The following is a 25,901-nucleotide window of genomic DNA, read 5'->3' on the forward strand; positions in this document are numbered from 1 at the left end:
TTTAAAGTTAAAGCAATTCAAGCAATTTTCTATTAAATAAAAAATTAAACAAAATAAATATAATTATTAAATGCATGCAATAATAATCAAAAGATTAAAAAATAAAAATAAAAATAAAATAATAAAAATAAATTAATTAATAAATAAGATAAAAAAAATAAAAATATAAAAATATAAATAAAGCACGTGCTATTTATACAAGCCGTGCAACCCTACTTGAGAGGTGACCGAGGCAAGACTAAGTAAACCTAAGTGGGCCAAGGCGAGCCAAAATGGGCCAAGTGCACCTAAATGGGCCTAGGGTGGTGCCTAATGGGCTAAGTGTACCTAAGTGGGCCTAAGGTGGTGCCTAATGGGCCAAGTGTATCTAAATGGGCCTAGGGTGCCTAAGTGGGTTTGGGGTGGTGCCTAATGGGCCATGTGTATCTAAATGGGTCTAGGGTGCCTAAGTGGGCTTAGGGTGGTGCCTAATGGGCCAAGTGTATCTAAATGGGCATAGGGTGCCTAAGTGGGCCTAAAGTGGTATCTAATGGGCTAAGTGTGCCTAAATGGGCCTATGGTGCCTAAGTGGGCCTAAGGTGCCTAAATAGGCCTAAGGTGCCTAAATGAGCCTAAGGTGCTTAAGTGGACTTAGGGTGGTGCTTAATGGGCCAAGTGTATCTAAATGGGCCTACAGTGGTGCCTAATGGGCCAAGTGCCTAAGTGGGCCAAAAGTGGTGCCTAATAGGCCAAGTGTACCTAAGGTACCTAAGTGAGCCCCTAAAGTGGTGCCTAATGGGCCGTGTGTATCTAAATGGGCCTAGGGGGTGCCTAATGGGCCAAGTGTATCTAAATGGGCCTATAGTGGTGCCTAATGGGCCAAGTGCCTAAGTGGGCCAAAGGTGGTGCCTAATAGGCCAAGTGTACCTAAGGTACCTAAGTGAGCCCCTAAAGTGGTGCCTAATGGGCCGTGTGTATCTAAATGGGCCTAGGGGGTGCCTAATGGGCCAAGTGTATCTAAATGGGCTTAGGGTGCCTAAGTAGGCCTAAAGTGGCTACTAATGGGCCAAGTGTGCCTAAATGGGCCTAGGGTGCCTAAGCGGGCCTAAGGTGCCTAAATGGGCCTAAAGTGATGCATAATGGGCCAAGTGTGCCTAAGTAGGCCTAAAGTGCCTAAGTGAGCCTAGGGTGCCTAAGTGAGCCTAGGGTGCTTAAGTGAGCCTAAGTTTAAATTAAGGCTGCCAAGAGTCATAACGGGGTTAGATAAATCTCTCAACCAAAGTCCCCAAGGTGGCTTAGAAAAGATAGACTACACGAGTAGTAATGGGCCACCAAGGAATTGTTGTAAAGTACCAGACAAATACCTAATCAGACATGTGCTAGGAGAACAAAATGGAGGGTCTACAATGGGCTTTGTACTTGTCAACAGAACTATCGAGTAAATGCTTAATGTGAAAAATCCACTTACACCTAAGAAGTTTGTGCTTTGGTTTTGGGGAAACAAGTTCCCGTGTACCATTTTGAACAAGAACATCATACTCTTTTGACATAGCTTAATGCCATGTGGGATCTTTAAGGGCTTGGGTGGGTGTGGTAGGTTTAAGATCATTAACTTAAGGAGGAAATTTGAGTGAATATGTTGAGTTTTTGAATGAGTTTGTGAATGTTGTTTTTGGAGTAGGTTATAATAACTCAAAGTGAAAAAGGATGCGAGGGTAAATGAGGTGGAGATGAGGATGTAGATGACTTAATAGGCATTAGATTTGCACATGGATGGGAGTCAAATATTGGAACTGCATGGGTTAATGGTGGAGACAACATGTCAGGCATCGAGGAAGGCAAAATTAAGATAGTAAACATAGAAGCGAGCCAATTAGATAAGGTTTCTAATTGCGGATGACTAAGATGACTCTAAAGAGAATTGAAATGAAAGATGTTTTCAACAAATTTTACATGACAAAAGGAGTAAATTTTGAAGGTAGAAGGATTTAGGCAAAAGTAGACACTTTGGGTGAGAGAATATTCGAGGAAGACACATGGTATGGAGTGAGGTGTTAGTTAGTGTGGAGACTATGGATGAAGCCAAGGATAAAACAAACAACCAAAAGCACAAAGCTTAGAATAGTTTGATTGAGATCCAAAGAGTTTTGCATATGGAGAGAAAGGTGAAGAGTGGGAGTTAACATGTGATTAATGAAATAGGCAACAATGACAAATGCATATGGACAATATGAAAGAGGTATAAAAGCATGAGAGAGAAGAGATAAACCCATTTCAACAATATGACAATGATGATGACGATGTCTAGAATACCCATTATGTTCTGGTGTATGTGAAGGAGTGATGAGATGAAAAATACCATTAGTTGCCAAGAATGTGGCAAGCATTTGATATCCCCACCATTGTTGGAGTAGAGTGTGATGATTTTTTGATTAATTTTTTTTTCATCAAGTACTTTCTATCGAATAAAAACTTCAGAGATATGAGATTTTCACTTGAGAAGGTAAAACCAAATGTATTTTGTAAAGTAATTGACAAAGATAATATAGTATTTGAAATCATCAAATGAATGAACAAAAAGGTTTACACATTAGAAAATAATATTTCAAGAGGTTAAAAAGAAACAGTTAAAGAAGTAGAGAATGATAATTTGTGACTTTTATTGCATTGATAAGCATTGCAATTAAAGGATAAAGATAGATGACTTGACAAGTCTAAATTAAAGCTAGAAACAATGTGCCCAAGAATAGAAGATGATAGATGTCCTAATTTATGATGCCATTTAGACGAAGTGGTCTTGATATTTAAGAAAACAATTAAAGGGGAAGACCTGACAGAGGAATTTGACTACTCATACACACCATTTTTAGTTCAATCCTACAAAAGGATTGCCCTTGTGTGTAGATCCTTCACATGAAAAGTAGAAGGTGAGAATGTAATTGATGCATTATTAGATTTATAGAATTTGGAGATAGAAATAAGATTCTTTTTCATGATAAGAACACAAAAGACATTATTTAAATAAAAGATATGAAAGAGTGTAGAAAGAAATGTAGAACTAGTATAGGTGATGGGACGACCTATGCCATCATCGATCACAATATCATCAGAGCCGTCATAAGGAGTATGAATGGAAAGATAACTCAAGTCAAAGGTGGCATGGTGTGATGCTCCATTATCAAGAAGCTAATTTGGAGTATAGGAGTTGTTTGTAGAAGCAAAGTTGGTATGACGTTGCCATTGTGGTGACGGTTGTGTGGCCGAAGTTGGAGTTGTTCGACATCGTCCAATAGGTGGGACTTGCCAATATGACCTTGTACACTACGAGCTTGATAGTAGCCATGATAAGGCTTAGTAGGTGGTTGATCACTACGTAAGGCAGATGATTGTAGCCCGATGTTAAAAAATACAAGGAATGAGGAGTTTGTTGGAGGTGAAGGATGCCAAGATCCATTACAAGGGTTCTTAGAATTGGGTTGTAGGTTCATCGGATTGATAGTGTTTATTACAGCCATTGAAGCTTGACCATATGAGACTGATTGGCTTATGAACATGGGAGGTAGAGAGAGGTAGTCTTAAGAGGATACTGCTCTGATATCATAATTAATTAATTAAAGAGAATTTTGGAAATCATGGCCTTATATTTTCATTGATGATGGGGAATATTCATATACAAATACACTTGAGTACTATTATAAGTCAAACTTTATTTTCTACTCTAATTAAAACTAATAGACTTTTACTCTAATTCAAACTTTATATTCTACTCTAATTCAAACTAATAATAAATAAATAAATATTAATAGTTAAATTGTGGATAAATGTTTGAATTATTTAGTATCTCTATTACTTTTCTTAATTATATCTCCAAAACATTCATACTCATTTAAATATTCACTAGAACCAATGATTTCAATTACTTTTGAAAAATAAAAAGTTAAGATTTGATACTCTTTCTTAAATTAGAAATCCAAAAATCTCAATTACAAGAAATGTTTTAATCACAAATCCATAAATTTGAAAATATATCACATAGAAATAAGTGTTAATTTAATTTTTTTTTCTAAAATTTTCTTAATAACCTAGTAATTAAAAACTTCAATTATTATCCAATCACCAATTTCTTAACTAATTACATAATTAATCATTATAAATCTTTTTATGGTAATACATTATCATATTTTGATAAGATATTTGGAAATATGTTAAACTACTACTTCTTAAAATTAAAATATCAACAATTAATTTAACAATAAATAGTGTTTGAACAAACAACTTAAATATTTAATGGCATTCATTTATATTCAATTAGTAAAACTGATCTTATGATACATTAAAGGTTTGTAAAGTAATGATATATGTTCTTTTTGCAAATACTAACAAAATTGTGTTTACTGGATACATAAATAGTGATTAGGTATGTGTACAAATAAATGAAAAAGTACATCGGGTGATGGATTTAATCTTGATTTGTCTTGGTCATCAAGGAAACAATAGATGATTGTTTTGTCAATAGCAAAAACGAAATGTATTATAGTTACTAGTGATACTAATTAAGTAGTATGGTTGCATTGTATGCTCTATGATTTAAAACATACTCAAGAAGTTTCTACAAAAATGGATCACAAATTAGCAACTATATTGACCAAAATATCCAGTTTTTAATGGAAGAAGTAAATACATTGACATCATATTTCACTATATTCATGAATTGATGAAAGATAGTTTGAGGTTTGTTCTTTTGAAAATTAAATTATAGATGTCTTTAAAAAATCAATTAAAGTGAAAGTAATGTAAGAGTCCAAGAGAAATCAATGTTTATTTTATTAATATTTGATTGTTTGTTGTTTAGGAATTTGAATCTATTAGAATTATATATATATATATATATATATATATGTGTGTGTGTGTGTGTGTGTGTGTGTGTGTGTGTGGACTGAGCACCCTTTCCCTTGTGCTAGGAGTGTATTTTGTTTTTTTTTTAGGTTATAATTTATAGTGACATAATTTATATGACTTTTCAAGTGAGGACCCTCAGGGTCAAGTAAGTAAGACAAATGGAGGTTTGTCCTTGTATATGGAAGACACGATTCTTCTGTCTTTAGAAATGTGCTATAGTCTAGATGTGACAGAGGAATGAAGGTGTGAACTTCATATGGTGGATTTTTGTGGAAAAGCTATATATAAGAGGGAGAGCAAATTGATTTTCTTTTTTTTTTTTTTAATGTTTTACTTGATTGACTATAAAAGGTGGCCAATGTTGAAAAATGAAGCATTATGGAAGAAAAATAGGTGACGTATAAGAGGACATGGATAGGTCAGGTTTTTTTTTTCTTCATTTACTTACTATAAAGGTAACCAATTTTGAAAAATGAAGCATAGTGGGACAATTTATGTATCTAGACAGGTCAGGTGCCATTATTAATGGACATTTCAGGATGTTTGAAAGATCAATGAACATTGGAATCTACCAAGCAATGTAGAACAAAAAATTGACTTGGCCTCTTCCTCTTGTACATAATACACTTTTCCACAAAAATCCACAGTTGAGAAGTCCACACCTTTCCTCTATCACATCAAGCATATTGCACATTTATAAGGAAAGAGGAATGAAGTCCAAACTTCCATTTAGTGCTAAGGAAATTAACTCAATGGGTTCTTATTTTAAAATTCAGTCAACGGAAATTAACATTGGACTACATATGAATTATTAGAGTATGATCCTTGCAACATACCATTTGAAAATTCTGAATTTTTATGTACTTCTAAATTTTTTTTCACTAAGAATGAATTATTGAGAGATGCTGGAGGTGTATTATCCAAGGCAAAAAGAGCTCAATGATATATTTTGTAAATCTATTTACAGAGATTTAGAAGCCATACTAATGAGTTGTACCATCTAGAATATCCCATTTGTCAATAGGAGAGGAGCAAAATCCACTGAATTATCCAAAAGTCAAGGCAATATCTTCATATCTTCATAGTAATATGGTGTTGTTCATTATTTCTCTATTCCTTAGAAAGAATATTATGACATTTTTTTTTATTATTATGTTTTCATTTACCAAAACTTCTTCATGTGGATAGATAAAGATCACAATAAATTTAAAATAAAATATATAAATTATACTAGAGGAGACCAGAAGAGACTAGGGATATAGATTAAAAGCAAGATTAACATAGCTTCAATTCAAATTGGAAGCTTTGTATTTTTACATATGAAAAATAAACTTTATATATTGATCTCAACTTGGTAATTTTTTCTTTATTTTTCAAGATAACTTATTTTTTTTACAAGAAAATACCAATATAAGAAATTTTGTGCAATATCTTTACCTAAACAAATAGAAATTAAATAAAATAATAATCTTATTCTTTTCAAGAATATAAACTATAGAATGAATATCTTAATTAAATGATACTTGTCAAGTTATCGAGAGTTCATAGAACAAATTAACTAGTTAAGGATTTCCAGTTGGTTTTATTAGATGTAATTGAATAAATGTAATGGCCGGACTTAAGAGTTTCTTTCATGCGTTGTTTTATCAACTTAATAAGATTATAAAAAACAAAAAAGGAATTTTGATTTTGATGAAAGGTGTTATAGCAAATTCTAATTAACCAACAACAAATTTGTAGCATCATGAACCCTCAATAATTCCAATGACTTTTTGTTTACATGTGGTCCATTATATACATGTGAAGTCATTGTAATGTGTGGTCCATTGTTCTTACATATGGCCCATCGTTAATTTATAGTGATGGAATCTATATATATGACTTTTCAAATGAAGACCCGTCAATCTTGGCATTGAATTGAGGTTTGTCCTTACATTCGGAGGATTTGATTCCTTTGCCTTTAGATTTGTGCAATGAGCTAGATGTGATAGATGGAAGGAGGTGAGAACTTCTTAGTGATGGATTTTTTTTGTGGAAAAGTAAATAAATACATATAGGAGGAAAGGAGCAAGTCTGTTTTTGTTGGGTCTTGCTTCACTTTTCAACATTGGCAACCCTTATAGTCTACCAAGTAGGTGGAATAATTAATTAGCTTGACCCTAAAAATCCACGGATGAGAAATTCACACCTTCCTTCTATCACATTAAGCTCATTGTATATTTCTAAAGAGAAAGAAATGAAGTCCTCCAAATGTAAGGACAAATTTCCACTTATTACCAAGGAAATTGATTCAATTGGATTCTTATTTTCAAAGTCAATTTAATCAATAGAAATTAACGTTGTACCATTCTTATATATTGATCTCAACTTGATAATTTTTTCTTTATTTTTCAAGATAACTTATTTTATTTTTTTTACAAGAAAATACCAATATAAGGTATTTTGTGCAATATCTTTACCTAAACAAATAGAAATTAAATAAAATAAGAATTTGATTCTTTTCAAGAATATAAACTATAGAATGAATATCTTAATTAAATGATACTTGTCAAGTTATCGAGAGTCCATAGAACAAATTAACTAGTTAAGGATTTCAAGTTGGTTTTATTAGATGTAATTGAATAAATGTAATGGTTAGACTTAAGAGTTTCTTTCATGCGTTGTTTTATCAACTTAATAAGATTATAAACAAAAATGGAATTTTGTTTTTGATAAAAGGTGTTATAGCAAATGCTAATTAACCAACAACAAATTCGTAGCATTGTGAACCTTCAATAATTCCAATGACTCTTTGTTTACATATGGTCCATTATATACATGTGAAGTCATTGCAATGGGTGTGGTCCATTGTTCTTACCTATGGCCCATTGTTAATTTATAGTGACGGAATCTATATATATGACTTTTCAAATGAAGACCCCTTAGTCAGTCTTGGCATTGAATTGAGGTTTGTCCTTACATTTGGAGGATTTGATACCTTTGCCTTTAGAGTTGTGCAATGAGCTAGATGTGATAGATGGAAGGAGGTAAGAACTTCTTAATGGTGGATTTTTTGTGGAAAAGTAGATAAATACATATAGGAGGAAAGGAGCAAGTTGGTTTTTGTTATGTCTTGCTTCACTTTTCAACATTGGCAACTCTTAATTAAATGATACTTGTCAAGTTATCAAGAGTCCATAGAACAAATTAACTAGTTAAAGATTACAAGTTGGTTTTATTAGATGTAACTGAATAAATGTAATGGTTAGACTTAAGAGTTTCTTTCATGCGTTGTTTTATCAACTTAATAAGATTATAAACAAAAATGGAATTTTGCTTTTGATAAAAGGTGTTATAGCAAATTCTAATTAACCAACAACAAATTTGTAGCATCATGAACCTTCAATAATTCCAATGACTCTTTGTTTACATATGGCCCATTATATACATGTGAAGTCATTGTAATGGGTGTGGTCCATTGTTCTTACATATGGCACATTGTTAAGTTATAATGATGGAATCTATATATATGACTTTTCAAATGAAAAACCCCCTAGTCAATCTTGGCATTGAATTGAGGTTTGTCCTTACATTTGGAGGATTTGATTCCTTTGCCTTTAGATTTGTGCAATGAGCTAGATGTGATAGATGGAAGGAGGTGAGAACTTCTTAATGGTGGATTTTTTGTGGAAAAGTAGTACATATAGGAGGAAAGGAGCAAGTCGGTTTTTGTTGTGTCTTGCTTCACTTTTCAACATTGGCAACCCTTATAGTCTACCAAGTAGGTGGAATAATTAATTAGCTTGACCCTAAAAATCCATGGATGAGAAATTCACACCTTCCTTCTATCACATTAAGCTCATTGTATATTTCTAAAGAGAAAGAAATGAAGTCCTCCAAATGTAAGGACAAATTTCCACTTATTACCAAGGAAATTGAGTCAATTGGATTCTTATTTTCAAAGTCAATTTAATCAATAGAAATTAACGTTGGACCATTCTTATATATTGATCTCAACTTGATAATTTTTTCTTTATTTTTCAAGATAACTTTTTTTTTTTTTTTTTTTACAAGAAAATACCAATATAAGGTATTTTGTGCAATATCTTTACCTAAACAAATCGAAATTAAATAAAAGAAGAATTTGATTCTTTTCAAGAATATAAACTATAGAATGAATATCTTAATTAAATGATACTTGTCAAGTTATCGAGAGTCCATAGAACAAATTAACTAGTTAAGGATTTCAAGTTGGTTTTATTAGATGTAATTGAATAAATGTAATGGTTAGACTTAAGAGTTTCTTTCATGTGTTGTTTTATCAACTTAATAAGATTATAAACAAAAATGGAATTTTGTTTTTGATAAAAGGTGTTATAGCAAATGCTAATTAACCAACAACAAATTTGTAGCATCATGAACCTTCAATAATTCCAATGACTCTTTGTTTACATATGGTCCATTATATACATGTGAAGTCATTGCAATGGGTGTGGTCCATTGTTCTTACCTATGGCCCATTGTTAATATATAGTGACGGAATCTATATATATGACTTTTCAAATGAAAAACCCCCTAGTCAATCTTGGCATTGAATTGAGGTTTGTCCTTACATTTGGAGGATTTGATTCCTTTGCCTTTAGATTTGTGCAATGAGCTAGATGTGATAGATGGAAGGAGGTGAGAACTTCTTAATGGTGGATTTTTTGTGGAAAAGTAGTACATATAGGAGGAAAGGAGCAAGTCGGTTTTTGTTGTGTCTTGCTTCACTTTTCAACATTGGCAACCCTTATAGTCTACCAAGTAGGTGGAATAATTAATTAGCTTGACCCTAAAAATCCATGGATGAGAAATTCACACCTTCCTTCTATCACATTAAGCTCATTGTATATTTCTAAAGAGAAAGAAATGAAGTCCTCCAAATGTAAGGACAAATTTCCACTTATTACCAAGGAAATTGAGTCAATTGGATTCTTATTTTCAAAGTCAATTTAATCAATAGAAATTAACGTTGGACCATTCTTATATATTGATCTCAACTTGATAATTTTTTCTTTATTTTTCAAGATAACTTTTTTTTTTTTTTTTTTTTACAAGAAAATACCAATATAAGGTATTTTGTGCAATATCTTTACCTAAACAAATCGAAATTAAATAAAATAAGAATTTGATTCTTTTCAAGAATATAAACTATAGAATGAATATCTTAATTAAATGATACTTTTCAAGTTATCGAGAGTCCATAGAACAAATTAACTAGTTAAGGATTTCAAGTTGGTTTTATTAGATGTAATTGAATAAATGTAATGGTTAGACTTAAGAGTTTCTTTCATGTGTTGTTTTATCAACTTAATAAGATTATAAACAAAAATGGAATTTTGTTTTTGATAAAAGGTGTTATAGCAAATGCTAATTAACCAACAACAAATTTGTAGCATCATGAACCTTCAATAATTCCAATGACTCTTTGTTTACATATGGTCCATTATATACATGTGAAGTCATTGCAATGGGTGTGGTCCATTGTTCTTACCTATGGCCCATTGTTAATATATAGTGACGGAATCTATATATATGACTTTTCAAATGAAAAACCCCCTAGTCAATCTTGGCATTGAATTGAGGTTTGTCCTTACATTTGGAGGATTTGATTCCTTTGCCTTTAGATTTGTGCAATGAGCTAGATGTGATAGATGGAAGGAGGTGAGAACTTCTTAATGGTGGATTTTTTGTGGAAAAGTAGTACATATAGGAGGAAAGGAGCAAGTCGGTTTTTGTTGTGTCTTGCTTCACTTTTCAACATTGGCAACCCTTATAGTCTACCAAGTAGGTGGAATAATTAATTAGCTTGACCCTAAAAATCCATGGATGAGAAATTCACACCTTCCTTCTATCACATTAAGCTCATTGTATATTTCTAAAGAGAAAGAAATGAAGTCCTCCAAATGTAAGGACAAATTTCCACTTATTACCAAGGAAATTGAGTCAATTGGATTCTTATTTTCAAAGTCAATTTAATCAATAGAAATTAACGTTGGACCATTCTTATATATTGATCTCAACTTGATAATTTTTTCTTTATTTTTCAAGATAACTTTTTTTTTTTTTTTTTTTACAAGAAAATACCAATATAAGGTATTTTGTGCAATATCTTTACCTAAACAAATCGAAATTAAATAAAATAAGAATTTGATTCTTTTCAAGAATATAAACTATAGAATGAATATCTTAATTAAATGATACTTGTCAAGTTATCGAGAGTCCATAGAACAAATTAACTAGTTAAGGATTTCAAGTTGGTTTTATTAGATGTAATTGAATAAATGTAATGGTTAGACTTAAGAGTTTCTTTCATGTGTTGTTTTATCAACTTAATAAGATTATAAACAAAAATGGAATTTTGTTTTTGATAAAAGGTGTTATAGCAAATGCTAATTAACCAACAACAAATTTGTAGCATCATGAACCTTCAATAATTCCAATGACTCTTTGTTTACATATGGTCCATTATATACATGTGAAGTCATTGCAATGGGTGTGGTACATTGTTCTTACCTATGGCCCATTGTTAATTTATAGTGATGGAATCTATATATATGACTTTTCAAATGAAGACCCCTTAGTCAATCTTGGCATTGAATTGAGGTTTGTCCTTACATTTGGAGGATTTGATACCTTTGCCTTTAGATTTTTGCAATGAGCTGGATGTGATAGATGGAAGGAGGTAAGAACTTCTTAATGGTGGATTTTTTGTGGAAAAGTAGATAAATACATATAGGAGGAAAGGAGCAAGTCGGTTTTTGTTATGTCTTGCTTCACTTTTCAACATTGGCAACTCTTAATTAAATGATACTTGTCAAGTTATTAAGAGTCCATAGAACAAATTAACTAGTTAAAGATTTCAAGTTGGTTTTATTAGATGTAATTGAATAAATGTAATGGTTAGACTTAAGAGTTTCTTTCATGCGTTGTTTTATCAACTTAATAAGATTATAAATAAAAATGGAATTTTGCTTTTGATAAAAGGTGTTATAGCAAATTCTAATTAACCAACAACAAATTTGTAGCATCATGAACCTTCAATAATTCCAATGACTCTTTGTTTACATATGGTCCATTATATACATGTGAAGTCATTGTAATGGGTGTGGTCCATTGTTCTTACATATGGCCCATTGTTAAGTTATAGTGATGGAATCTATATATATGACTTTTCAAATGAAGAACCCCCTAGTCAATCTTGGCATTGAATTGAGGTTTGTCCTTACATTTGGAGGATTTGATTCCTTTGCCTTTAGATTTGTGCAATGAGCTAGATGTGATAGATGGAAGGAGGTGAGAACTTCTTGATGGTGGATTTTTTGTGGAAAAGTAGTACATATAGGAGGAAAGGAGCAAGTCGGTTTTTGTTGTGTCTTGCTTCACTTTTCAACATTGGCAACCCTTATAGTCAACCAAGTAGGTGGAATAAGAAATTAACTTGACCCTAAAAATCCACAGATGATAAATTCACACCCTCCTTCTATCGCGTTAAGCTCATTGCATATTTCTGAAGAGAAAGAAATGAAGTCCTCCAAATGTAAGGACAAATTTCCACTTATTACCAAGGAAATTGATTCAATTGGGTTCTTATTTTCAAAGTCAATTTAATCAATAGAAATTAACATTGGACCATTCTTATATGAAGTGGAAAACTAAGATTTAAGAAAGCAAAGCATCCATTAATCTCAAGACCATGGAATGATGCAATCAAACTGCCCATGGATGTTATTGCAACCATTGAAGAAACTTAAGCTACACCAACATACTTCTCTAAAAGAAAGTATCTTTATTTCTCTTAAAAAGAACACAAATAAAGTAAAGACAAATCAAAATTTTCTTCTTTAGTTTATCATGTAAAGTACAAAGGAAATCATATATAATAATAGTAATAATAATACAATTTATACAATTTTCAAAATTTTTAATCTTTATGTAAAAGAGAAAAAGAAAAGAAAAGAAAAGAAATATATTTATATTATTTTTCACTTTTTTTTTCTTTCATATTTTCACATTATTTTTTTGGTCACATTTTCTCTTAAACTTCTATAATATAAGTAATTAAAAGCCTTAAGGCTTATATATCCTATTGTCAATAATTAAAAGCCTCAATTCTTAAGCAACACTACTCATCTCAGTGTTTTTCCACTGTTTCCTAGCCACTTTATATACACTAGATTTGAAATTTTGAAATTTATCCAATAAATTATGACATGATATTGAATCTAAAATGGAAAATCTTGTTAAAAACAGAACAATTTTTTTTTTCCCCAAAGATAGACTGTTAGACTTCTTGCTGAAATTTGGTAAAATAAGCTACCCTTTTGCTAGTCAAAGCTTTGGGGAGCTGAACTGAACTAGGTTGAGACTAATCATATATTTTTGCTTGTAATACAGAAAACATTATGAAGAAGAAATCAATTATGTGGGAGAGAACTTTTGAAACATATTGTAAGTTGAGCCTCAAAATGAATATTGTAGTAAAAATACTGGTACATGATAACAATAAAATTGTGAACCTACATTGATGGAGGATTACTACATCATATTTAAATTACACACTTCTAAAAATTGAAAAAGACAGGATGACATCTTTCATTCAATTTCTGAGATAACTGTTAACTCTTGTTGAAGGTATCTTTTAGATGTGCTTGCATTCGTTTTTGTTGGACCAGTGCAAGTGAAAGGATTGGGAGGTGTGGATAAATTATGTTCTCCTTCTAACATTTGAACCACAAGCTTCATAGAAGGATGATCTGCTGGGAACCATTGAATACACCAAAGTCCAATAATTGCCAATTTTTTTTTTACTATTTGAGTATCTCCTTCTTCATCAATTCGAATTTGTAGCTCTTCACCTTGATCTAGATGATTATAAATCCATCCTGGGAAGTAAACTGGACTAGTATTATCCGCAGTAACATCAATATTCTTCCTTCCTCCTACCATTTCAAGTAATAGCATTCCATAGCTAAAAACATCTGACTTGTAAGACACATTCTCTAAATTCCTGGATAACATCTCTGGAGCAATATCGCCCATGGTCCCCCTAGCTGTAGTCATAGAAACTACACTTTGTTCCTTGGAACATAATTTGGCGAGGCCAAAATAAGCTATTTTTGGATTAAAATTGTGATCAAGTAAAATATTATGAGGTTTGATATCAAAATGGAGGATTCGTTGATCACAACCTTGGTGAAGATATTCAATTCCTTTGGCAATACCTAAAGCAATATCTTGAAGCTTTTTTCAACCTAGGGAATGGTTTTTAATTGTTCTTGAAAATATGAACTTCTCTAGCAACTCATTTGGCAAGATCTCATAAATAAGAGCTCGTCTAAATCCATCAGCACAAAAGCCAGCTAAGCGAACAACATTGACATGGTGGATTCTACCCATGGTTCCCACTTCATTAAGAAACTCCTCCCCATTTCCATTGGTGTTGTTTAGGATCTTGATTGCAACATGAACTTCATCAGACAACTTTCCCTTATACATTGTTCCATAACCTCCTTCACCCAATTTATCTTGGAATTGATTTGTGATCTTCTTAATATCACCATAAGAGTATCTTGTAGGCTTGAGAGCTATGTAATCTTCCAAAAATGACTACTCTTGAACTTGAATTCCATTCTTTCTCATTTTAGCAAAATAAATAAATAAAATCCCTTTTATAGATGATAATTACTGTAAATTGTTAAATTGTTGGAAGAGGCATATTATAGGGTTTTGCTTTGATATTTTGCTTTGATATGTTATTTAATGGGGATTGAGGATGGAAATTTCACTTCAAGGCATGATGAAAGTTTTTTTTTCTTCAAAGAACTGACACAACTAAAGTTGATCTCAAATGCAAATCCATATATATATATATGTGAATAGAAAATCACCTGTAATCGTTAGTTTTTCTTTTATGCTCCTGTAAGAGATAATAATAAACTTAGTAGCTTGTTATGCTTTTGAAATTAATAAATCATAATCTATCATGTGATGATGCCATACAGATTAATTTTAGGTGTTCTTGGACTGAAGCCTAGGACTTTGTGTTTCTTCCCATGGTTCCCAGAGGGCTTTTTTTTTTTTGGGGGGGGGGGGGGGGTTTCCATATCAGGGTGCAAAGGAATATGGCATGGGCTAATATCCTCTGTCGTAATTTCTCCTTGCAAAATGATATAGAATATTGTGTAGAACGTACCTTTTTCTGGCTTCTTTATGCACTCAATTTCATATTACATGCCATTACTCATCTTCAACCTGCATTTCTCACCTTCTGCTTCACAATTTCCACACACAAGTTTTGACCAATTCATGGAAAATCTAGATTCCCCATATTCTATATTTAATGGGAGTGAAGCTTCGGGAATCTAGCAAGCAAAATATATTCATAAATAAATTAAAATAGACATTGCTCATAGATACTTACTGGAATACAATGTATGGTATTATCATCATAATTCATGTAGTATTATGGTCCTATCACATCTAGCACATTTCACATTTCTAAAGATAAAAGAAATAGAGTCCTATAAATATAAGGACCAACTTACTTTTAGTGTCAAGAAAATTGACTTGATGGTTTTATTTGAAAAGTCATATTCAATAAATAAAGCATCAAAATTAACCACATGTACAATGGTCCACAGAAATTATTGAAGGAGTGTGATGGTTGTAGGAGACCATTTTAAAATTTTGAATATTTATTTACTCCTACAATTTTATGCTCATAATATGAATTATAGTAATAGACATATACCAAGGAAAGGTTTGAGCTCTCAAATTGTTGCTTCTTTGTTAATTCTTTCTCTATTAAAATGCAACTTTTGATTTGAGAGCCTGATTTAAAGTGCAAAGGGTAAGATCAAAGTCCTAATTAAATTTCAGCAAGGAGTAGAAATCTATGAATGGAGAAATCAAAGTGTCCACTAATTTGAAGAACCATATATGGAATGGTGCAATCCAATGTCCAAGAATGTAATTGTAACCTTTAGAGGCCCCAATGACACTTCTCTTACAAAAACTATATAGAATTGCTTACAAAAGAAATGTTGTAATTGGCACTATTGATCCTTGAAAGCCCAAATTACTACTAGCAACAAGTTATAACAAAATAACTTACTTGAACATCTACAACCCAAATAATTATTTTTGTAGAATAGTTGAAAAAAAAAATAGAACTTCAAAGGAAATGGGGGATTTTCTTTAATAATTTTAAAGGCAAGCAAGAACACTATTCAAATATCTAAAATGATATTTTATTACTTGTACATAACCTTTCTTACAAGGAACCAAACTATTGTTTGAAGAAGAAACTTTATTTTATTACATACACTGATCTCATAGAAACCTTACACATAAGACACAATCACACATTATTATTGGATTACAAAATAAGCAACTAGATGGAGTAGGACTACCTTCCATTTAAGCTGATTGTACCCATGGAATTGGATGATGAAATTGGTACCTCTACCATGGATTGCTCATGATTCTCGATAGACCATAGAGTTGGCTTAGGAGGCATTTTCAATAGTTCAATCTCTTCTTCAAGCATCTCCAATGTTTTGCTCATTGAAGGACGATCCACAGGCTTCATTTGTACACACCATAGTGCAACTATCACCATTTTCCTTGCATACTTTTTTTCATTCTCAGTGGCATCTCCCATTTCCATGTCCTCTGCTTGATCATATCTATCATAAATCCATGATGGGAAATATATTTGACTTGAATGCTCTGCAAATGCATTCACATTCTTCCTTTTTCCCACCATTTCCAATAACAACATTCCAAAACTATAAACATCAGCCTTAAATGATACACCTCCAATGTTTTTGTAGAACAATTCAGGAGCAATGTAGCCCAAGGTTCCTCTAGCAGCAGTGACTGATACAATACTTTCATCTGTTGAGTATAATTTTGCAAGACCGAAATCTGAAACTTTTGGTGTGAAGTCTTTATCAAGAAGAATGTTGTGTGGCTTGATATCAAAATGAAGAATTTGCATATCACACCCTTGATGTAAGTATTCGATCCCACGTCCTACTCCAAGTGCAATCTTGTATAATCTTTCCCAACTCAAAGGAATGTTGTTTCCTTGATCAAGAAAAACAAACTTATCAAGAGATCCATTGGGCATGTAGTCATATATAAGGGCCCATTTTGATCTTTGTATGCAAAATCCAACAAGTCTCACCACATTAACATGATGAATTCTTCCAATTGTAGCAACTTCATTGATAAAATCTTGCCCATTAGCCTTTGACATAACCAACATTTTTATAGCTACAATGCGGCCACTTCGGAGTTTTCCTTTGTACACAGAACCAAAACCTCCTTGACCTACTTTATGCTTAAAATTATAAGTCATCTTCTTTATGTCTGAATATGTGTATTTGATTGGTCGAAGATTTTGGTAGTTATGTAGGAATTCTTCAATATCATCATCTAATGATAAGTGTCTCCGTCGAAACTTGTAGATTAAATAGGCAAAGAGACACAAAATACCAATCACAGCTCGTCCGATGATGATCATGGCTACATATAAATCACATGTTAAAGATATGAAAAACGTCAGAGGAAGATTTATAATCATATAACCACATTCAATCATCAAATCCAACAAATTCAATTAGTTTTGAAAAGGTCATTTCACCTATATCTTAGGTTTTGGATTTCCACTCAAACATAGTCATGTGACTCTTTTTCTTTTGGGTGACAGCATGATATACATAAAGGATGGAATAATCGAAAATTTGTTTTGTTGTACAAAATTAAGGAATGAAATTAGATGCCAAATTCCAACTCTATTCTTCAATTTCCTTGTACTCTAACAAATCTGGGAATAATTTGAAAGCAAATACATCAAAAATTTAAATAATAATAATAATAATTTTATTTGAAAGAAAAATTATGAATTTCACAAATTGGAATTTCAATTTATGATTCATTTTGGACAACCAAATGCATTGCAAAACTTGTTTGTCGGCTCTTATCTTGAATGAAAGGATTCCAAAAGTGCCAAGCAAAAAGAGGTATAAGACGTGTGCAATGATATACTTATTGAGATTTGGAAGCCTTACCCATGAGTTGAAATATCAAGTTTACCCCAGCTGCAAATATGAGAGGAACAAAAATTATTAAGTTAAAAGAAAAGAAAGATTCACACATATGATAGATTTAAAATGGGCAAGAAACAAATATAAGAGAAATATTATTACTACTATTGGTTTTGATTAAAAATTAGGAAGAGATGGATAGGATAGAAGAGAAAGGGTAATATTAATAATAATAATAATCATCATTGTTATTATCATCATCATAGTTATTATTAGTTAAGTGGACGAAAAATCCAATCATTTATTATATTATTGATTAATTTAAATATATTTTCTTTATTTAGGTATGACCTCAGTCTCAAATGCCTTATAATATTTTTAAAATTTTTAAAAATTTATTATATATATTTAAATTTAAAATAAAATTAATCACATACAACATATTGGCTATTGTAGGATTGAATGTGTAATTTAAAATAATGGTTCTTTATTTATTTTTTTATAGTGAACTCCAAAAATAAATTATCATTTCATTTTATCATCAAATTAATAATTTTATTATTATTATTATAAAGAACTTCTCAAAGCCTTACCGGCTAAAGCTGTTATGCCTCCATCTGAAAGATATCCGAAGTCTGCACGTTTAAATTAGTAAATATGGTCAATGGTAAAAGTAGAAGAAGCTTTTGCATTTTGGTCCATGTGACTGCCAACTAGACAATGATATTAAGCAGCCCATAGGTACCATCTTGAAATTAATGGAATGAAAGTAAAAAACTAAAAAAAAAAATTCACTATCTTTCTTCTGCAACAAATGGAACTACTAGGCCTTACTTTGGATAAAGTAGTCCACACCTAATAGATATCCTGTTAACAGAAAAACAACATAAATTGAATTTAACATGAGAAAGATAATAGAAGTAAAAATGAACATGAAAGATAATAAAAGTAAACCCCCAAAGTCTCACTGATTGTATATAGCAGATAGTAAAAGAACAATTTCAGAGATCTCCAACCTGCAAGATCAAACCAATTAAGCAAATATTATTAGTTATAAGGGACTTATGCTTGCAAGCAAAATATAAAAATAAACATTGCTCATACTTTTATAGCACTGTACGGTATGACTGCCATAATTCACATGGCATTGTAGCCGTTTCACCTTGCATTCGCTTTTGCAGCGGAAGCTCAAGAATGAAAGTTCAAGCCCCAGAAGCAGCATTTCTTGCAAATCTGACATTGAAAGATTGCCAGGCTTCAAGAATTGAGTAATAAAATTCCTGCTGATGGTGCATGGATTCTTAATATCTCCCACTTCCATGGACTCGCCTCCGACTAGTGCATAAACATATGCTTGTGAGGAAGATGAAGTCGCATTGCAAGGAGTGATAGGAATGTAGCTGCCGTCACTTATTGGCTGGTCGCAATTCATTAAAACTGCTGTACTGGTCGTTCCCTTCCACTCCAAATAATATGGACCGTAATCGGAGATTTTTCTTGTCAAGAAATAGAGAGGAGTTGAGAGACAGTTGCCCTTTTCGACCCCAGGATCCACTACCCGAATGGTATAGTGATCGTAGTTGATATCAGCAACATAGTATTTCTCACCCTCCCGGCCGTTTACCATAGTACGATTGTTTTCGCAGACCAATTCATAGTCAGGATCACCACACCCAGATGGATCACCTTTCAATCGGAAAGGGTTGCTGATGTTTTGAATCTCTCCACAAGAAGAGGGTCTGCAAGTCTGGTTTCCATTAACAGCACAAATTGCAAGCAAGAAAGTGTGGAAGAGCGCTAACGCCACAAGTTTTGCTTCTCTAAACATCATAACATTTGAGAGAGATACGGAGTTGGAATTCTTCAGTTTTATGTTTAATTTAAGAGAGAGATATCAAATTATCCCCCAACAGGCTTGCGGTCCCAATTTTCCTGCAACGTGAAAAGAGTGTGAAATGAGCCTTATTGACTGTTATAGTCAACTACTTTGATTTTTCCATGTATGGATAACTTCACATTGAAGAAACGCATACCCACCCTCTGTTCATGATCAGGTTCAATCATTAGAGGCTTCTGAATTAGCATAATGAAAATGAAAATCAAGAATCACTATATTTGAAATTAATTTTTTTTTTTTAAAAAAAGGATCTTACTACTGAATTAGCAACTTTCCTCGACATGGGCCATAATGTATACCAAATTAACCTTGTACAAATAATGGATTATGTACGGTATCATGCTAAGTTACCATTTTCCCAATAATTTAAACTTCTATATGTTTTATATAGTTTTTTATTATTTGTATTTTAAGTTTTATTTCTTTTAATCAAATGCCTACTTTAAATCAAAATTTGATTTTTAAAAAACATACAAAATAAATTAAGGAGGACGGTCCATTTAGATTTAAATTATAATAAATGAAGTATTATTAAATTTTAGAGTAGGTAATGTGACTTACATAAAAATGTTTATATGTATAAATTAAATGGAATACTTACATTTTGAAAGAGACAAAATAAACATATACATGTGATACAGGGTGAAAGGACATTGTTATAAAGTGAAAATCTATTAGTAAAATGTACCACCGCAGTAATCCTCCTTCCTACAATTCTTCTCTATAAATTTTCAGGCTAATCTCCTCTCGATATTTGTATCTCCCTTTCCACTTTCTTTCCTATCCCAGAGACTTCTGTCCTTGGCAAAAATCACAAATTCCTTCCATAAAAATGGATCGATATCTCTGTTCGTTTTTGTTCTTGTTTCTGACCTTGTTTGTGGAGATGAGAGGGGGCCGAGATGAGTGCATGACATCGAATGGTTGTGGCGACCAGGGTCCACTCATCCAGTTCCCTTTCCGTCTAAAACACCAGCCACACCACTGTGGATATCCGGGATTTGAGTTATCTTGCACTGAGAATAATCAGACCATGCTAGACCTGCGAGGTTCGGTAAAGCTCTTGGTGAAGAATATAACTTACAAATCCCGGGAAATCTTTGTCCAGGACCCGGATAATTGCCTTGCGAGACAGCTTCGAAACCTCAATTTAGCTGCCTCCCCCTTCCTCTTCAAATTTGAACAGGACTTCACCTTGTTCAATTGTTCCTCAAATAAAACAGATTCAGATAATTTTGATCAGTCCATCCCTTGCCTTTCTATCCCTGGTAACCCAGTTTATGCTGTTTATTCCAACGGACTTGTCCAAGATACGGATCTATCCTCTTGCCGCAGGCTTTACAACGCTTCAGTTCCATTTGATGGGGATTATACATTCGATGGAAGTGCGTTTTCTTTAAAGTGGTCAAATTCAAAAATATGCAGATTGAAGAAGAGTAATAGCACAGAAACTGAATGTATTAAAGGTAAAGGGACTCTATGCATCTTAATTCCCCTTTCATCTTCTATTCATCTTTCATGCACACCTCATATCCTCTACTATGATTTAATATACAAATGCTCCATTTTGGAATTAAAAAAAACCTTTGTAAAGGATATGAGCTGATAAATTCTGCTGATTGAATTTGCGTTTTATTGGGATTTTGAAAATCTGAAAAACAAAAAAAAAAAAAAAAAGGAGAATAATTTGATTACAAGGGATAAAATAATCTCTAAATCTGAAAAAATAATTTGAAATAATTAGTGAAAATAATTTTTTACATTTTAAAACTCTTGTTAGATAAAATTTTGGGTAAAGTAATATATTGTTTTTCTTACATTTCACCTCAAAACATCGAGCTAAACTAATGGATCCAAACTAAGGCCTTTTCTTTTCTTTCTTCGAATTTTTAGCTTTGGATTTAGTTTTTTGAAAAATTAAAGAAATAAAAGAAAATTGTTAAAAGTTCTTTTATAATGGATTCTTTCCTACCTACTTACAATTAATATTTTTCTTTATTTTCTTCTTATTTTTCCAAGGACGTGAACCTAAAAATACAAAGTAATACAATTGATATTCAAGTATTCCTTTTGGATAACGAAATATTTAATAACAAAAAATTACTAAGATTGTTGAATATTGTTGATTTTCTTAATTTCTTTTTCATATCCAAGTGGACCATACTAACCCTTAATTTTCCAAGTAATTCATCTTTATTTCAACTCTCAATAATTACAATTGTGTAAAAAACTCCATAAACATCATTTTTCTTGTTTTAATGGTTATTCACATAGATGACTTTTCCCTTATACCTAACATGAGAAGTTCGATGTTAATGGTCAATCGAATCGCCAAGTGTCATCGTACCTACCAATTGGATCACTGTATATAATGGTATAGAATAAGGATAGAGATTTCTTCACATTCCTTTTACATGGAGTTTCATTTTTATTTTCATTTTTATTTTTGTCATAAAATTGGATGAATTTGTGTTTAGGGAGTCATGAAGACAATACGGTATTATGAAACATAAAACTATGATACATAATAGGGATTAGAAGGGTATGTTTTAATTTCCACTACAAGTTAGGATAGAGTTAGTAGCAGAATTGGTACTGCCTCAAAAATGAACCATAGAATACAAGAAAGGGACCCAAAAAGATAAGGTTGAAGCCTAGAATAAAATTAATTAGATTAAAATCATATCACATGAACATGTAATTTAGCATGTTTTTATTAATTCCAAGAGCATAACAAGCTAATTACTTTTTGTTTTCTTAATTTTTTATAGGTGTATCGAAGAAAATAATTGTGACAGGTAATATTCTATTTATACATATTTTATTATAGAGATAAAGATTCTTAATTTGGTTATTTTACCTATTTATTTAAATAAAAAGTTTAAGTTTTCTTCTTTTTATTTATGCAGGTGCAATCTTTGGTTTCTTTCTTCTCGTGTTAGTAATTGTTATGCCTTATCGTGTCTATAGCTCAAATAAAGTAGAAAGAGATAATAGAGTAAAGGTTAAAAAGTTTCTAGAAGACTATGAAGCTCTCAAGCCCTCAAGATACTCCTATGCTGATATTAAAAGGATTACGAGTCAATTCAAAGATAAATTAGGGGAAGGAGGATATGGAACCGTGTACAAAGGAAAGCTTTCAGATGAAGTTTTTGTTGCAGTAAAAATCCTTAACAATTCTCAAGGAAATGGGGAAGAGTTCATTAATGAAGTAGCAACAATGGGTACAATCCACCATGTTAATATAGTTCGTTTAGTTGGATTTTGTGCTGATAGATTGAATCGAGCTCTAATTTATGAGTACTTACCAAATGAGTCATTGGAGAAGTTCATATTTTCAAAAGTTGTCAAGAACTATTCACTTAGTTGGAAGAAACTTCAAGAAATTGCTATAGGTATAGCAAAAGGAATTGAGTATCTTCATCAAGGTTGTGATCAAAGAATCCTTCATTTTGATATCAAACCTCATAATATTTTACTTGACCACAACTTTAATCCAAAGATTTCTGACTTTGGTTTAGCCAAATTGTGCTCCAAGGAACAAAGTGCAATCTCTATGACAATTGTAAGGGGAACAATGGGCTATATCGCTCCAGAAGTGTTATCTAGGAATTTTGGGAATGTGTCTTATAAGTCAGATGTTTATAGTTTTGGAATGTTGTTACTTGAAATGGTTGGAGGAAGGAAGAACATTGATGTTACTGTGGAGAGTACTAGCCAAGTATATTTCCCAGAATGGATTTATAATCATTTGGATATAGGGGAAGAATTGCATATTCGAATTGAAGAAGAAGGAGATGTTGAGATTGCAAAGAAATTAGCAATTGTGGGACTTTCATGTATTCAGTGGTGTCCAGTGGATCGTCCTTCCATGAAAATTGTGGTTCAAATGTTGGAAGGAGAAGGAGACAAGTTAACCATGCCTCCTAACCCTTTTGCTTCAACAGTTCCAACAAACTTGAGCAAGCCAGGTAGAGTTTTTCAACAAGAGTTGACAATAATTTCAGAACTAGAGTAAAAATAATTTTCTATATGTTCAACTTATTATGAATGTATAGTTTAATAAAAATTCATATTGTAGTTGTTCATCACCATAGCATCTTTATTTATATTTCTGTTAATTGAACAAATGATTGTATAAAATGATTATACCAGTGGCTCAATTGATGTTAGATTCTAGAAGTTCTTATTCCCATATAATGTATTTCTTGTGTATTAAATTTTAATGAATATGTCCAAGAATATTCTCGCAACCCAATTTATAGTTTAGCTACACACAACTCTATAGATTACCTTTCAATCAAGTAAGAGTAACTAACGTCCATCACATTCAAGATAGAAAGTATTGCACGAAATAGTAATAGAATTAGATCTAGGAAACTTGAAAATAAGAGTCCCATCCACTACACCCATATAGGATTTCCTTTGTTTATTTTTTCTTTTTCTTTTTTGCCTTTACCACTTTTTTATTGGACTGAAAAGTAAGCCTAATTAGTTATGTAATGACTAAATTATACTGAATGGTGATGGCTTGTTGGAGAACTTTGCATCGAATAAAATGGAGATTGATTTCGATGTATTTACTCCTTGCATGAAACACTGGATTTGCTGCTAGCTAAGTAGCACTTTGGTTATGACACCATATCAATGGTGAAGATAGGGCAGGTATCCTAACAATAAAGGAGTTAGAGAGTCAGGTGAAGGCTTGATCTTGAACTTTATTGATACAAATTACCAATGGACCATATGTACTAGACCACGAAAAATAATAGCTTGTGGGAGAAATGAACCATATGCTATGTGACCATGTAGTAATCATTGAGAAAGGAAAAAAACATGGACTCAATAGATTATGTAATAATAATAATAATAATAATAATAATAATAATAATAATAATAATAATAATAATAATAGACTCAAACTCTCTCAATATATGGTATTATGGACCCCGCATTTCGGCTCATGCGCTTCCACTCGATGACGAGCTCGATTTTTAATTTGAAAAATGATTTATTTGTTAGAAAATGACTTGCAGTCATCACTTGTTTTTGTTTTATTTTTAAAGGGTAAACAAAATAAGAAAGAAAACCCTAAGTGTGACTCCTTATTTTGGAAAATGTGGTCTGTGAAAAAGCAGATCGGACTCAGGGGTTAAGTTACTTATCGGGAAGGTATGGTAAAGACCGTAGCACCCCTCTAAGTCCCTAAAGTCGGGTCTCTACTAATAAAATGCAGAAATCATGGCAATTGGTAAGGAAACGATGGATACCTGGAACAAACATGCACATGCGAGAATCAAAACACTCAATAAAGAATGGCCAGAGTGAGAACGGGTGCGTACCTTGGCAACGAGTCACCATGCGCTATCAAGAAATGAGGTTAGTGTACAATAAATGAACATAAAACATGACTCACATGCCACTAAACCATATACGAAATCATCAATGACACACATGACACTTCACTCAACTTTATTTTTAGAGGAATCATCACCCATGTTGGGCCCCCACCAAAGCTCATTTATTTTTGCATGAATTAATTCCAAAAATTCCATTATTTGGAATTATGAGATTAAATTCATGTTTATTTTAAAACATTTTTAAAAATCAAAGATGATGTGAAAGTGGCTTGCCAGAAAGAAAATGACAGCCAAATTTTATTGAAAAGCGGGTTTTTGGAACCTAAGAAAAATATTAAGGATGAAAAAAAAATTTGGAGATTTGAAATTAATTAAAAACCAGAATTGAAGAATTTATTCACAAAATGGGGTTTAGGAAAATTATTTTCAAAATAAAAAATGATGAAATGAGATATGGCACGTGGCATAAGGGTGGCCATGCTAAAGGTATCCATGCAACTGGACACACAAATGCGTGGGCCCAGGGATGTCGCTGGAGTTGCTCTGTTGGCGCGCCATTCTTGGGCAATTGTGTCATAATACCAACCAGGGTATTGAGGATCAAAAATCATATGTTCTGGGTACTTGTCATTCCCTTGTGCAACCTGATCCCGATTAGAAATGCTCTTTGTCAATCCACTCTCAGTTGCAGTT

The 25,901-nt window shown here is 32.2% G+C and overlaps 3 protein-coding genes across 3 annotated transcripts; 1 reads left to right on the plus strand and 2 right to left on the minus strand.

Moving 5' to 3' along the window:
• Positions 1-13,420: 13,420 nt before the first annotated feature.
• Positions 13,421-14,394, minus strand: LOC132255326 (rust resistance kinase Lr10-like). Its single transcript, XM_059743424.1, has 2 exons — positions 14,269-14,394; positions 13,421-14,139 (listed from the first exon to the last, which is right to left on the minus strand). The coding sequence occupies exons 1-2, from the start codon at positions 14,392-14,394 to the stop codon at positions 13,492-13,494; spliced, it is 774 nt and encodes a 257-aa protein (XP_059599407.1). The 3' UTR covers positions 13,421-13,491.
• A 1,738-nt stretch (positions 14,395-16,132) lies between these two features.
• LOC100854759 (rust resistance kinase Lr10) lies at positions 16,133-19,905 on the minus strand. The gene is made up of 6 exons (XM_059733800.1): positions 19,056-19,905; positions 18,920-18,967; positions 18,786-18,818; positions 18,545-18,586; positions 17,976-18,005; positions 16,133-17,430 (listed from the first exon to the last, which is right to left on the minus strand). Exons 1-6 carry the CDS (start codon positions 19,780-19,782, stop codon positions 16,307-16,309), a joined length of 2,004 nt encoding a protein of 667 aa, XP_059589783.1. The 5' UTR covers positions 19,783-19,905; the 3' UTR covers positions 16,133-16,306.
• Positions 19,906-20,597: 692 nt separating this feature from the next.
• Positions 20,598-23,939, plus strand: LOC100245376 (rust resistance kinase Lr10). Its single transcript, XM_010664525.3, has 3 exons — positions 20,598-21,314; positions 22,620-22,646; positions 22,758-23,939. Exons 1-3 carry the CDS (start codon positions 20,681-20,683, stop codon positions 23,864-23,866), a joined length of 1,770 nt encoding a protein of 589 aa, XP_010662827.1. The 5' UTR covers positions 20,598-20,680; the 3' UTR covers positions 23,867-23,939.
• Positions 23,940-25,901: the final 1,962 nt, after the last annotated feature.

Source organism: Vitis vinifera, chromosome 16, assembly GCF_030704535.1.
Source record: "Vitis vinifera cultivar Pinot Noir 40024 chromosome 16, ASM3070453v1".
Classification (NCBI taxonomy): Eukaryota; Viridiplantae; Streptophyta; class Magnoliopsida; order Vitales; family Vitaceae; genus Vitis; species Vitis vinifera.

What these genes read in the sequence shown, in the direction of transcription:
- LOC132255326 (XM_059743424.1), bottom strand. Translation starts at nt 14,394, where the DNA reads ATGTATAAGGGAAAGTTGTCTGATGAAGTTCATGTTGCAATCAAGATC. An exon ending in GAATCCACCATGTCAATGTT is followed by an intron (nt 14,140 to 14,268) that starts GTTCGCTTAGCT and finishes GGTTGAAAAAAG; the next exon opens with CTTCAAGATATTGCTTTAGG.
- LOC100245376 (XM_010664525.3), top strand. Translation starts at nt 20,681, where the DNA reads ATGGATCGATATCTCTGTTCGTTTTTGTTCTTGTTTCTGACCTTGTTT. An exon ending in AGAAACTGAATGTATTAAAG is followed by an intron (nt 21,315 to 22,619) that starts GTAAAGGGACTC and finishes AATTTTTTATAG; the next exon opens with GTGTATCGAAGAAAATAATT. An exon ending in GAAGAAAATAATTGTGACAG is followed by an intron (nt 22,647 to 22,757) that starts GTAATATTCTAT and finishes TTATTTATGCAG; the next exon opens with GTGCAATCTTTGGTTTCTTT.
- LOC100854759 (XM_059733800.1), bottom strand. Translation starts at nt 19,782, where the DNA reads ATGATGTTTAGAGAAGCAAAACTTGTGGCGTTAGCGCTCTTCCACACT. An exon ending in TACCGTACAGTGCTATAAAA is followed by an intron (nt 18,968 to 19,055) that starts GTATGAGCAATG and finishes TTGATCTTGCAG; the next exon opens with GTTGGAGATCTCTGAAATTG. An exon ending in CTATCTGCTATATACAATCA is followed by an intron (nt 18,819 to 18,919) that starts GTGAGACTTTGG and finishes TTCTGTTAACAG; the next exon opens with GATATCTATTAGGTGTGGAC.